Below are 15,073 nucleotides of genomic sequence, written 5' to 3' on the forward strand. Positions count from 1 at the left end.
TGGAAGATTCTTCAGAAGCGAGTGAGGAGCAGCCTGCTTCACTGTCTGCTTCTTTAAAGGAACAAAATCTTTATTATTGTTGTTGTTGCATCTTAGTTTTGTTTTCCTTAGAAACAAGCAAAATTAGGCATTCGAGTAGAAAAAGAAGACAGAATATATCAGATCTCATATTTTAAGACTTATGCCTCGTCACTACCAGTGTCAGAAAATGGCTTATCCAGTCAGTTTGTCTCCAGGCAATTCTCTGTGATGACACAAAGGACCCAGAGGATGGGACAGTGTGTATGTCATCCAAATGTTCTGACCTCCTGACATCATAATGAGGTGACCAGAGAGTGCTCGGTCTTCTTTCAGAATCCCATTACTCTTTACCACCACTTTCTTTCACATTTGAGCATCAGGGAAATTCTTCATTGGTGGGTTGGTTTTGAGTTACTCTGGTTCCGAAGTCAACATTACTTTGCTTTCTTATTTTCATACGCTTTTTCCAGAGGAGCTGCTTTTACTGTAGAGAAAATAAGGAGATCGCGAACCTGAGCACAAGCATTACCCTGGTGTTGAAAACAATTTACTGATGTTGACAGGGCATCCTTGTCTCTTCCAACCCGTAGTTTGTGTAATGTTGTATTAAGATCTGCTCTGCTCATTCTGCACCAATTCTCCTATCCCAGACAAGAGGGACCCCCTTTGCTTTGCTGTGATGTATGTGAACAGGGCCACAGAGGTTCTATTTGAAGGCCGGACTTTGTTTTAGTCCTTAATACTAGGATGGCAGTACAAAACATCTCTGCGGGTTTGCAAACCGTTTCAGTGCTGAATGCTGGTGATGCTTTCTTTCCCTCGATGCTATGCCAAACAAGTGTACTTCAAAAGCCACAGTAAAAAAAGAAACCTAGGCATAGGGTGGAAAGAAAGAACTGAACTGGTGCAAGAAAAGGAGAAGAAGTATATTCACAATGTCATTCCTTGCAAAATGTAGTCACAGAAGGGGAATCCTCTATTCTGCTGAAGCATAATGAAGAACCGGCTGTTCTGTATTATTTCATTTCTTCTATGGACATGCTGCACATTCCAACATGGTAAGATATTAAGTCGAAAGACAAACATTTCATGCAGTGAAAGAGCAGGCACGCTCTCTTTTTAAAAAGAAATTATTTATTTCAGAAGACCTCTAGAACTAAGGCTAGGAGCTAAATTCAGGTCTGCGTTTTTGTCCGTTAAAGCTGTGGCATTCTGCAAATAATTCCATCAATAGTTCCAAGAATAATATGGTGTGGTGCTAAGCTGGTTTGCATGAATTTGTGTTTGCAGGGCCAATTGATAGGCAAGGACAGGGTATACAATGTGTTGCCCTCCCTATGTTGTGGGACTCCCACACCTATCAACCCCAACCAGGTAGGTCAACATAAAGAAATCACAGGATTCCAGCAACAGCTGGAGGGCATTCATCTTTAATTTTTTTAAAAATAGATTTTAACGTATTTTAAATTGCTGCAACCAGTCCTGGGATCCGGTCATAAAGGCAGGTAAGAAATATAGTTATGATTATGATTGCCCTGGGTTAGAAATTTAGGTGTAGTGATTATATTACATTTATTGAACAGATTTTATTATTATTATTACTATTGAATGATTCTGCTCTTATTTGTGAAATCTTGTGTTTATATCAACAAAATGCTTTCATATATAGGGCATTTTGTATGCCACTGCTGATAGTAATATTAATAATAATTTTATTATTTATATGCCGCCCATCTGACTGGGTTGCCCCAGCCACTATGGGCATCTCCCAACAAAAATTTAAAAACACAATAAAGCATCAAAGCTTCCCGATACAGGGTTGCCTTCAGATGTCTTCTAAAAGTCAGATAGTTGTTCTTTTCCTTGACATCTGAGGGAGGGTGTTCCACAGGGTGGGTGTCACTACTGAGAAGGCCCTCTTGCCCGGTACCCTGTAACTTCACTTCTAGTAGTGAGGGAACCTCCAGAAGGCTCTCGGAGCTGGACCTGTGTCTGGGCTCAACGATGGGGGTGAAGACGCTCCTTTAGTAAACTTTAACTTTTAGTGGTGTTGTATTAGCTATACATCAATGTGTTGCTATTGCTGTAATTCTGATTTTTGTTGTTGTGATGGTTGGCGTTGTGATGTATTGTTCCCATTGCTGTTAAAAACACTGGAATCCAATGGGATGACAATGATGTCATCTGGATGCTCCTTAAAAAGTGAGTGAGCCAAGGATGCTAATGCCTAGAGAAAAGAGCTGGTGTGGAAGTGACCTTTGATTTGTATTCAGGAACTTACAGCTTTGATCAATTATCATTCTACTTTGAAAAGGATTTTTTCTTTAGTGACTGTGATGATGCTAAATGCAATTTCAGTGTGCACACCTGACATTGATTTTGGAGTAATCATAGAGAATAAAAGAGCTCAATATCTGGAACGTGACCGGTTACAGTACAAGTGCTTCCCTGGGTATGACTTGGAAGGGTCTGGCTGGATAACATGTAAGGAAGATGGATGGACCCCTCGTCCAAAGTGTTTTGGTGAGTGGACTATTTTTGTCAACTTTTAAGTAACGTGGATAGGGCACATTGTGAAACTGGATAACTCCAGCATTTGTGGATCATATGCACTTATCTCAAAATAAAATTATATTGTTGGAATTGGATTGGATATAGCACAACCCACCCACCCCATAACAATGTACTTTTATTGGGTAGCCACAATTACAGGAAATGGCTTTAACTGGCTAGCTAAACCAGGTGAGGGTAGCCAATGGGTCTCAAACCTGCAGTGAGCTACATGTGAAGACAGGCTCTGGTAGATTAAGCATACAAGACCAATAGTGGGTCCAACTGTCAAGAAGGTTCTGCATGTGCTGTAGATGGGGCTTGTCAACCTGGGGAGGTAGCCTATCTAGGAGAAGGAAATCTCTGATCCTAAACTTCCTCTGCCTTGTGGGATATCTTCAAGAGAAGAAAAGGCTACACAAATCCAGAGTGGAGTCCCTTAGAGGGCAGTCTCCTTCCAGGAACTCTTGCAGCAAAGCTGGTGCCACACACATTGCTCTGCTTTCCTTTGGACCACATCAGTGAAGCCAAGAGGCCGGTCTTGTCATCTGGGCAGCCCAGGACCTCCATACACACTGCCCAGGCTTGCACCCCAGGGAGGTCATTTCGGTGCTGCTAATGTAGCAGTTTGACTTAGCTTCCATCTGAACATATGTAGGCACTCTACATCAGGGATGGGGAACCTGTAGCCCTCCAGATGCTGTTGGACAACGCCTAAATTCCCTGACATTTGGCCCTGCCAGCTGTGTCTGATGTTCAGCAACATCTGGAAGGCCACAGGTTAGCCACACCTGCTCTAGGTGATCAGGACTCCTGGTTTTATAGAAGTACCAATTGCATGGAGTGCTAATGCTAAATGTGCACAGGGATTGATTTGAAAAGGTTGCCCTGAATGCCTAGATCAGGCTTCCTCAACCTCGGCCCTCCAGATGTTTCTGGCCTACAACTCCCATGATCCCTAGCTAGCAGGACCAGGGGTCAGGGATGATGTAAACTGTAGTCTCAAAACATCTGGAGGGCCAAGGTTGAGGAAGCCTGGCCTAGATGTTGAGGGCTAGGACCAATGGACCTATGAGGCCGAAGGGAGCTGGAATCCAAATACACTTGGAAGGACAAGAGAATATGACAATGTGACAAGAGAATATACCATACTTTTCCATGTATAAGACTAGGTTTTTTTCTTTAAAATTACAGTGGTACCTCGGGTTACATACGCTTAAGGTTACAGACACTTCAGGTTACAGACTCCGCTAACCCAGAAGTAGTACCTCGGGTTAAGAACTTTACCTCAGGATGAGAACAGAAATCGCACAACGGCAGCAGCGGGAGGCCCCATTAGCTAAAGTGGTGCTTCAGGTTAAGAACAGTTTCAGGTTAAGAACGGACCTCCAGAACGAATTAAGTACTTAACCCGAGGTACCACTGTAATCTGAAAAGGGCTATAATATAAAAAATATCATTTGAACCCAAGTTAATATGTGGGTTAATTTTCATTCGGAATTGAGCAAAAGCTGGATGTCATTTGTAGGCCATAGATTTATAAGCTACTCCTAGGGATGCAATTAATCTAAAGTCAGACCTGGAAGGCTGAATAGGAGAAGCCAATTCCAAAGATGACCCCGTCTCTTTCTTCCTTTTCTTTCAGCACCCTGCACTATCACAAAACAACAGCTGGAAGCCAGAAACCTGCTTTTGTACGGTGGGCAAAAACATTCAGAATTGATTAAAAATGCACATACATTGGAATTCATATGCGTGAAAGGATACATAATAATCTCTCCTTCTGTGAGAACGTGCATTGATGGGAACATGGATCTGCCATCCTGTAACCCTGTCGGTAACTGTATTGATAATGCTATTTCACATCAGTTGGGGGGTTTATCTGAAGGGCATGGGGTGTGTGTTTCTGCTGTGTTTGAGATGGTCTGCTGACACCATCAAATTTTGGCTCTGCTTTTGCCCACATTCAGTGCAAAATGGGTCTTTGCTTTATGCAGAAAACCCATGAGCCCATCACCTTCCAGTTTAAAAGCATCTCCCCGTACCTTCTCCCATTTGCTTGGATAGCCTCTAAATCCCTTAATCTCCTACCAATGAGCTGAAATCATCATCATCAGCATAATGATCATTGGATCCGGCTGTTGTTGTTGTGTAAAATGACCTTAATAAAATCCTATTGGATTGCTTACACAAACCACTGCTGGATGCCTATGGAAGTGAAAACAAACCTTTCTAAGTGAGGATAAATTCATCTGCCTAGTTTTGTTGTCACCAAAGCCAGGAAATACAAGTTACAGTGGTACCTCGGGTTAAGAACTTAAATCGTTCTGGAGGTCCGTTCTTAACATGAGGTACCACTTTAGCTAATGGGGCCTCCCGCTGCCGCCACCACACAATTTCTGCTCTCACCCTGAAGCAAAGTTCTTAGCCCGAGGTACTATTTCTGGGTTAGCGGAGTCTGTAACCTGAAGCGTCTGTAACCCGAGGTATCACTGTATGTAGTTGCAGTGTCTAGGTTTTTTTATCATTTTACCTCTGGGAAGGAGGAACAGGGTAAGAAGAGGATGGGAGTCTGGTGAGGTATTTAGCTTGTGAGCTGCTAGCTCCCCACCCCTGCATAATAGTGGACATGGATATGATATGGAAACAAACAAGCTCATACCTTCCAACATTTCTCCAATGAAAATAGGGATGCTCAATTCATTAATAGTAAGTGTAAGAGTAGTAGTAATAGTAGTAGTAGTGGTAACAACAACAACAACAACAACAACAACAACACCCCAGCCACTCTGGGCAGCTTTCAACATACATAAAAGCATAATAAAATGATACAGGGCTGCCTTCAGATGTCTTCTAAAGGTTGTACTGTATAGTTACTTATCTCCTTGGCTCGGGGGTCACGTAACTCCATACTGTCTGATGAAAATAGGGATGTCCTAAGGAGAAGCAGGACATTCCAGGGTTAAAACAGAAACCAGGACAGCTTCTGTAAATCCAGGATGGTCCTTAGAAAATAGGGACACTAGGAGGGTCTGCAAGCTACCTGAGACATATGTGCAGATGTTTTATATTAACCTTGTCAGGTGGAAGCAACCAAAGGACGATTGCTACTCTGGTAGCATTTAAATCAGACTTTTGCCATGATCAAAATTCACCTCCCTTTCCCTCACAGAGCCCTGTGCTATCTTACTCAATGAAACAGGAAGCTAGTAAACAGAAGAATGTATGAGAATATTTTTTTTATAATGCACTCACCTTGATGATTCGATTGCAAACCAGAACATGTCATTTCAAAAACCTTTCCACATCTGTTTTTACATGCCACTGCAAACCAAAGTGTAATGTGCATTTAGTTTGAACTGGCTGGTAGGGACTGTGCCTCTTTTCATGAAGTAACTTTTGGCAATGATCATATATGCCTTCAGATTGGAGACCACAGGTGTTAGAGATTTATGGGCAACAGAGGTGTGGCACATGCCTCCAGCATCACACAGAGATGTTAGATGCTAGAAAGGGCATTCATAAGATATCTTACCTATTCTACCATTATAACATATGTTATTCCATTGGGTCATTCCAGTGTCTGACCAAGAGACTTCCATCACTGGTGACATCCCTGCCGGTGCCACCACTTCCAAGAATCTGCTGCTGCTAGCATCAGATCTCTCCACACCAGGTACCAGAATGATGCAATGCCCCCTGTTACCCATTAGGCTGCAATAGGGATGGACCGATCTGCCAGTCTCTCAGTTTCGCATTTTTCTCAGTCCTAAGTTCATGGGGCAAAACTCAGCTGAGAGGGGTGTCCTAAAACAGGCAAGAAGGGATTAAACAGCCCTCCCATATTGCCGCTGCTCCAGTCAAATTTGCAGTCCCCTTCTTGTGCAATTGATTTTCATTTAAAAAAAACACTGGAAGATCATATCACTGATCTCCATTGCAATGCATTTTGAGCTGAGGCTAAGTGCTTGCAGGATGGCAGCCACTGTTGATTGCTGGGGTGGCTAGTTTGCATTCTAGAATGATCATTTAATTTTAAAAGCCATGTGGTGGTGGTTATATGTTGCAATTACTGAGCGGTATTGAGGAAGACATTAACCGTACTTCCTAAAATTCCTTTTTCTGTTTCACCACAAGTGATGTGCACCGCCCCAGAAATAGGTGGCGGCAACTTCTTTCCTGTAAAGAGTCAGTACAAATTTGAGGAAGTGATCTCTGCTAAATGTAATCAGGGATATCAGCTGGAAAGCCGCAAGAGCTCTTTTAAATGTACAAAGTATGGCTGGTTACCATCTCCAAAGTGTGTACGTAAGTAATTTTCATGTTGTAGTATTTTTTTTCCCATGTAGTGTTAATCTCAATGACTGATAATGGAATCTGTTTTGTATTTTTGATGGTTTTTCATCTACTTTTCCCCAAGGTGTGTTATGTACTGAAGTTCTCACCCTGGGCCAGCAGGGGGATACTGTAGATAGTTCAGGTCCACATATGCAAATAAGGGATCGAAAGTGACGTTCAGTAATTGGATAGTTACAGAAAATGGTTACTGTTGCGTTCTAGTGGAGCTCTATATAAGCAGGCTGCCTGAACCCTTCAGTTCAGTTCCGTTCTGACCTGTGAATAAACAAGAGCTGTTTGAAGAATCGCTGTGTCGTCTGATATGTTCACCCACAATTTAACAGTGTGTTTATATCATATGCCAGGGCTGGCATTCTGAATTTGCCACTTGTATGGTTTCAAGTACCAGCTCCTCTCTGAACCGTAAACCCCACCTCCAGTTCTTAAATCCACTAGCACACTAAAGAAGTTGTCTATATGTACTGAATTGTTCAAAGAACCCTGAAGAGAGAGCAATGGTATCGGCCTGGCTCAAGGCCTTACATTCCCAATCCAACAAACTGTGGATACACACAGTGGAAGCCATTTGACTTCTGAGGTGCATTCGAAAATGGAAGCCATTCGAAAACCCAAACATTCAGCAATGGAGACATTCAAAAACTGAGGTACCACAGTATCACTATACAATTATGTTGATCCTCGTGGAAAACCATTCCAGTATCAGAGCCACATTACAGGGACCAATATCAGAGCCACATTACAGGTTCCATAAGAATAATAGGAAATATTCACAATTCACAGAGTTTAGGACTGGCGAGTCAATGGGGCTATTAGGCTAACATTGGAAAAACCTGCATTAACAAACAGAATTGAGTACCGTCAAGCAAAATAACTGAAGGTGTTTATCTGTTTTAACAGTCTCTGTTTTATCTCTTTCAAAGCAAAGCAATGTGATTATCCCCATATAGAGAATGGAGCACTATCTTGGTCCAACACATACTACAGTGACGTCTATTTTCCAAAAAAGGAGGGACAGACAATTAGTTTCAGATGCAAGCACGGCTTTCTGCCAGAAAATAAAAAGTACTGGTATAGAATTAGATGCACCAAGTTGGGCTGGGATCCAGAACCGAAATGCTTCAGTAAGTGTATGTTTCTCTTATTCTCCTTGAGCTAAGAAGGCACCAGCAACATTAATGATGGCTGCTGAGGTGCTTTCAAAGAGTTAGTCTACCTAAGATGGAAGTAGCATATAAGTCAAAAGCAGGGCTGACCCGTTCTATTTCATCACCTGAGTCAAAACAGAAAGGTTCCACTCCCGCTCTGCTGTCACTCTGTCAAAGCCTCACTTAGTGGGGTTGCATGGCTGTAGCTTCCAGGATGCGGCAAGATCTTATGAGAGATTGGCGAGATATTGCCGGAACCCAGAAGCTGGATGCAACTGAAGGCTGCCATAGCTCCCTGGTGCTGGCACCTTCCTTCTATGTTTTTCCCACCTGACATTTCAAACTTGCTTGTAAATATGAGCCCTTTCTTGGCATTTCAAATCCCTTGTGCAACAAGGGAGATTTGGGATGCGCGTGCAAGTTCCCACCCACTCCTTATCACATGGTTTTTTTTGAATGCCTGAATAGGGCTAGAATTTGCAAACATTCATTCCAAACCTGCTTTATGACAATCCCTGTGTGTGCGCGCCATTATTCTGCAGGCATGCCTAAAAAGTGCTGAATATCATCTTGGGTGTAGCAGAATGTAGCATTCGGAGAATCTTGGTTCTTTCATTTTTTAAGAAAGTAAGTTTCTTAGGAACTTATACTAGGAAGCTGCCTTATACTAAGCAAGAGACTCTTGGTCAGTATTGCATAGTGTTTGCCATTCAATATTTGGCAGTGGATTTCCATGGTTTCATACAGGGGCCTGTTCCATAGCTGCTTTCTGGACCAGGATGTCCAAAAGTATTTTGCGTACTGTTCTCTAATAAAGGTTTTGTACACATTTCCTCTCTTTCCATTCATGCATATGTATTCGTTTTGCCTTTAGGACAATGCACCCCTCCTAAACCCTTGCCACATGGTGACGTAATTTACGACTCTAAGAATAACTTCATCGAGGGTGATAACGTTTCGTTTCGTTGTGATGCAGGCTATCAACCTGAAAATCAAGCAACGGCCACGTGTACAAAAAATGACTGGTCGCCTACTCCAAGTTGTTCCTCCATGTGTAAGCTTTACTTGATAACTGATCAATACACCTCGGATTGTGGATACAGCCTATCTGATTCTGCCTTAAACAAGCCACATTAACTCCATACCCTTACTGCCATGATAGTTCTGTACCAACAAATTCCTTTAATAAGGTTTTGAGGGGACATGGACTAGAACTGCACGCCTCTGGGCTGACTTAAGACCCATCCACGCTCCTGTTTGTCCTATGATTTCTAAGCAGGGGTTGGAGACGATTTTCTTTTGTCCCACTGCTTTCCCTGGGAAAACCCATTGTTTACTGCTGAATCGGAACAAACACTGATCTGCAGAAAACTCAACGAATGTTTGTTCCGATTCAGCAGTAAACAGCAGGTCTTTCTGGGCAAAGCGGTGGGGCGAAAGAAAAACCTATAGGACCTAGATATCAAACAGATATGTGGACGAGCCCTTAGCTTTCAGTGTGATCCTATAAATCCTTTATTTACAGTGGCACATTTCTGTATTTGCACTGCAGCCCAAACAGGAAATTAGATTAGGTTTCATAAATGGTTCCATAGCAATCTGCTCAGATTTATGAGACCAGAGGCTCAGTCCTCTGGTCTAGGCAAGATGGTTACCACTGACTTGGCTGGATATGAGGAAGTAGTATATAGCAAGAGAGGAACTTCAGAAATGCTATTTGCTATTTGGCAGGATTCTGGCCCACCCCAGTGGCTAATCATTTGCGACTTCCAACCTGTATAGGCACTAGATTTGTTTCTTCTCTCTCCCCCATCTGGATGGGAATTGGTGGATGATTTATTTATTACCTCAAAAAAGGATTAAAATTCCAATAACAGTTAAATAACAACAGGTGGCTGCTACTGCTGTGCTCCCTTAGTAGAAATATTATAGCTCGCTAAACCAGTTGCCTTTCTGAATCTCAACTGAGGGATGAGGAGGGATATTCACAGCTTGGACACTAGGCTAATGGCTTTGGGTTGACTTGCTACCATAAGAGATAGTGAGCAATCAAAACCAAGACTCAGAAATACTGAACATGATGCCCTGCTGATGTTGGATTCCATTTCTCATGAGCCCTCAGCAGATCAGGGATATTGGGAGGAGCTCCAGGAACACACAAAGAGCATCATTTTAGCTATCCTTGCTCTGCTGAAAGGGTGCCAATTTGTATGAAATATGGGTCAGGGGGGAGGAAAGTTATGCCTCCACAACATTTGAATAACAATGCCTATCAATTTCTGGGAGGTAGCCCCCTCAAATATTTTATTGGGGTGGGGGCGAAGGGACCTTGGCCCCTAGGAGTTGGCTCCTGTGCTCTGCTAACTGTACAGTGAGTGTTCTCAATTCGTTCCCATCAGCAAGCCTCATTTCGCAACACGTTTTAGTGCTGCATGCTAGGACAGTAGTACCTCAGGTTAAGAACTTAATTCGTCTGGAGGTCTATTCTTAACCTGAAACTGTTCTTAACCTGAGGTACCACTTTAGCTAATGGGGCCTCCCGCTGCCGCCGCCGCACGATTTCTGTTCTCACCCTGAAGCAAAGTTACTATTTCTGGGTTAGCGGAGTCTGTAACCTGAAGTGTCTGTAACCTGAAGCATCTGTAACCTGAGGTACCACTGTATAAAGAATCTAACATGTGTTGTATTTCCTCAACCCCCCCCCCCATAACATTACAGCTGCATCCAGATTTGAGAGAAGACTTCAGTAGGTCAACCTCACCAGCGCCTGGAGATTAATGTATATATGCTATTTATTTTTATATGATTTGAATTCTTTCTTGATTTTTTATCGTTATGGATGTTGTTTGTTTGTATTCATGCCGTTAGCTGCCTTGTGTAGAAAGTCACAGTACAAATAAATTATTTTTTTAATATAAAAATAGCAAGACTTTATATCTGTAATAACTCCACCCTTTATTATACATATGTCACAATGTTGTGAACTGAAGCATTTATTTAACAGGGGCTAGGGCTATAGCACTCCTCCAACAGGGACCCCCTGGAGGGTAACTCTATTTGGTGTAGGTCATAGGGCCCTCTAAGTGGTGATTTACCCTTAGATGGACTCCCAGCAGATGGGTTGGAGAGATATAATTTGGCTTCACCCAATGCCTATGCCAAACGATTCACATTTGTAACCAATAAAGTTGTGGCCTATTTGAATCCATAAAACCATATGCTGTGTCATGTCTGGTTATTCACCCCTTAGGCAACTGTGGGGTCATGGGGTCTTGGCTCGCAACTAATTTTACATAAGGTTAGGCAAACCAAGAAAAGGCTTGAATATTCACAGAAAATTTAAATAGAGCACTGGAAGAAATTTATGGCACTTAACTAGATGGTTGTATTTTTTATTTATAAAGGCTAAGATAATAAAGACATAAACTGGTAAAGTTGAAATGAATTGAAGTCCAAATTTTACAGCAAGTTCTAACAGAAATAATGAAAAGTAATATGAATATATGGGTTGCACACTTAAGCTCTAAAAGCAGAAAATGGCTCAAACCAGGTTTTCCCATGCGGAACAAAATAAGAGTTCTACCACAGCCAGTTAAAGGGCATCCTATGTAGTATCTTGTTTGTACCCTGGGGACTAGGGGCAGGTGTCTGACACCTGAAAAGCCAGCCTAGATGAAGGCAGTATTGTTTCAAGGGGGGCGGGATAGGTATATATATAGAAAGGAGAATTACTGGATGCCAAGATCCAAGTGTCTTTGGTGAGAGAACCCCAGCAGAGATTTAAAATCACAAAGCATGCAGCAAAGCAAAGTGTGGAAACGTGAGCTATTAGACCTTTAAAATATGCCCTTCTAAGTTCCTTTCAAAGTTTCTCTCTTCCCCTTGCACAGAAAAAGACCGCAGGTTTAGTAAGTTAAAAATGGTTTACTTACAAACCCACCAAAGGTCAGAATCATGTGCTATTCCATACAGCGTTCAGAAGAAGTTGCGCAGGAAGTAAAACTTTGCTTAGCAACTATGACTTGGCAACTATGGGGATCCTGCAAGCAGGGCCCGAGTGCAACAGCATCCTCCCCACTTGTGATTTCCAGGAGCTGGTATTCAGAGGCAGACCCAGCCGCAACCCCGTCAAGAGCCAAGCGGGGCCACATTGCGCTGCCTGCCCACCCAGCCAGGTGGCAATCCTGGTGGCTTGCCACGACACTTAGAGGACGAATCTGTTGGGATACTGCCGGGGAGACGGGGGCATTTGGCAGGTCCCCAGCTGGCTCCAGCCATCAGCCGGTACAGCATCAATCAGCAACACGAGCCTCAGATATGTTTAGAAGCTGTGCATGCTCTTATCAGCAGAGTGAATAAATCCTCGCAACGGAAGTGGCGGACATGTGTAAGCATTATTTACAGCATTTTATTCAGCATAGCTCAGGAACAAAGGAAAAACATGTCTGCTTCCCTTTGGGTCCAAGCAAACAGCAAAAACAAAAGCAATATACAAACGGAAGTTTCCAGCGAGTGCTGGAATGTAAACAGGCATGTGACACACAACAGTCATGCCTGTTCCCTTTTAAGGTGGAACGGAACTGTAATGTATTGAGTTGAATAGGATCCAAAAAGGCAGCAGTCTGATTGATCCTAGAACAATGCAGCAGTATGATTGGTTTGCAGGAACCACCCAATCCAGCTCCAGATGGAAGTGAATCCACAACCTGATTGGCCTACAGGAGAATTCCGGAATTAGCCAATCACGTGTAGCCCATTGTGTAAATAATGTATATAAAGCAGATACTGTGGGGAAACTTTCATTCCCTCGTCACCACTATGAGCTGAATAAAGAGCATGAAATCCACTCTCGACTCTGAGTATATTTCAGGAACTATATCCTAACACAATCCCCCAATGTCTGTGGAGAGGAGCACTTGGCCAGTGCTCATTGTTGGCTGAGTGAGGAGCAAGTGAGCGCTGGCCAGGTGGCCATTTAGTGAGGGGCCTGAAGGGTGACTCGCCACAGCCTGGAGAGTGAAGGGCAACTCGGCCTCAGGAATGCGGCAGAGCACAAGGAAGGTGGACAGAACCCTCCATCCAGTCTGCACTGAGCCTCCACGGTTGCCAGCCTCTGCCCGGGACACAGTGCCAAGCCCAGGCTGACCTCCGGGGCCCAGAGACCACCGACAGCAGGCAGGGAAGGATGTGGAGTAGGGGATGGGGCAGCAGAGGAAGCCCCCCAACGGGATGCTCTGTTGCCTTCGCTAGGGCAGGACTGGGTTCCCCTCGGAAGCCGGTGTCTGCGTGGAGGCACTTGGATGTGCCCCATCAGAATTTTGTGCCTGGGACCACACTTCCCTGCCCCCACACTATGCCACTGGAGATACCACCTCCACCGGTGAAGAATATAGAAATGTAAAAAAGCCTCAAAGGTCTCCTTGTTCAGAGAAGTACCCTTGGGTCTTAATTTAGAGGTGCTGACCTGCTGCAGCAGAGATAGGGTGCCAAATTCTGGGCTGCCTTACTTTGAACACTCCTTGGTTGTGTCTTTATTTAACTCTCCTACCTGGCAACTCCCTTGGCAAAGCTGAGCATAAGCATTTAGTTAATCATGTAGTATTAATGGGGGGAAGAGTGTTATCTTCAAATTAGAAAAGGAGGCATGGGAATTCTTGTCAGATGTATGAGATGACATAAGAGAAGACATATTTCAAAAGTCTCTCTCCCTCCCTTCCTCCCTCTCTCTCTCTCTCTCTCTCTCTATATATATATAGGGATGCCTAGCTTGCTACATTTGATGAGTAAACTTGTCGAAGGTCAGTCTCCCAGTTTTACCAACCCACTGGTATCGAGAACGTTGCTTGGTAGACTTCCAGTTGGCAGCTGTTGTTGTTGCTTCTTCTTCTTTGGTGATCACTTGTAGCCAAGTAAGATTGTCTTCCATGAACACGGTTTTAACAAATGAGTCCATAAGTGGCTGTGGAGGCCAATTCTGAATCTACATGTCCTTCCACAGTGGGGACATAGGTTTCCGGGTGGGAGTTGATCATGGTGTGGATTTGCCAAGCGTGCCTTCCTCTTAGCACGTTTCTCCCTTGTGTCCTGAGTTCGAGCGTCTGTGAAGCCTGTGACACCTTTGGTAAAAGCTGTTCTCCAGTTGGAGCGCTCGCAGGCAAGTGTTTTCCAGCTGTCGGTGTTTATACTACATTTTTAAAGATTTGCCTTGAGAGAGTCTTTAAATCTCTTTTGTTGACCCACCAGCATTACGCTTTCCATTTTAAAGCTCGGAATAGAGTAGTTGCTTTGGAAAATCATCAGGCATCCGTACAACATGACCAGTCCACACAGTTGCTAAAGAAAGTTTTTTATCCAGAGATCTGGGATCATTTGACTCAAAACAATGAAGTTGGAGAAGGTCCTATTATTTACACGTCATGCTACTGCATCCTCTCTTATCACTGGATGCTGGTGGTGAGGATCATGTAGACCACCTTGTGCACATTGGTGGGAAAGTATGATCTAAATAGAATAGTAAATAAATTAATGTTCAATAGTTGAGGTGAAGGTGAGCATTTTGACACTAGCTCATCTCAAAATAAGACATTCCCCCCAACAAAAGCTGCAGCCAGCTAAGTAAAGTACATCCCAATGCATTGATCGGATTTTTCCTTGCCAGAGGGGAGTGTGTGTGTGTGTGTGTGTGTGTGTGTACCTTTAGATTGAAGGAGGGACTGTAGTTCATGCTCTGCCCCCTTAAGGCCCCAAATTAAAATCCCTGGCAGTTTCAATTAAACAGATTAGGTAACGGATGATCTCCCTGCCCGAGAGCTGAAGCCAGTCAAACAATATAGAGCCAATACTGTTACAACAAGACAGCTTCTCATGTTCCCGGTTTAGCGTTGCTTCTTTTGCTGCCCAGATTGCAACACGAAACCTACAGAGCCTTTCAACAGCAAATGCTTATTTTAACGATTTCCTCCACCTCCCATTATTTCCCCCAATCACCAAAGAAGGCA

General features: G+C 43.4%; 1 protein-coding gene across 7 annotated transcripts; it reads left to right on the forward strand.

Moving 5' to 3' along the window:
- Positions 1–159: 159 nt before the first annotated feature.
- On the forward strand, positions 160–10,996 carry LOC308479613 (complement factor H-like). Of its 7 annotated transcripts, XM_081010351.1 has the most exons (9): positions 258–416; positions 980–1,079; positions 2,380–2,544; positions 4,217–4,408; positions 6,152–6,247; positions 6,709–6,879; positions 7,851–8,051; positions 8,950–9,129; positions 10,794–10,996. In XM_081010351.1, exons 2-9 carry the CDS (start codon positions 1,016–1,018, stop codon positions 10,823–10,825), a joined length of 1,101 nt encoding a protein of 366 aa, XP_080866477.1. In that variant the 5' UTR covers positions 258–416; positions 980–1,015; the 3' UTR covers positions 10,826–10,996. The 7 variants fall into 7 exon arrangements, with proteins under 7 accessions (XP_080866480.1, XP_080866479.1, XP_080866481.1 ...); XM_081010354.1 differs by having other exon boundaries at positions 160–1,079; positions 2,336–2,544; positions 6,709–6,875; positions 7,878–8,051; positions 9,052–9,129; XM_081010353.1 differs by having other exon boundaries at positions 235–1,079; positions 2,336–2,544; positions 9,052–9,129.
- The last annotated feature ends 4,077 nt before the right edge of the window (positions 10,997–15,073 follow it).

Source organism: Podarcis pityusensis (assembly GCF_964106645.2).
Source record: "Podarcis pityusensis genome assembly, chromosome: 6".
NCBI lineage: Eukaryota > Metazoa > Chordata > Lepidosauria > Squamata > Lacertidae > Podarcis > Podarcis pityusensis.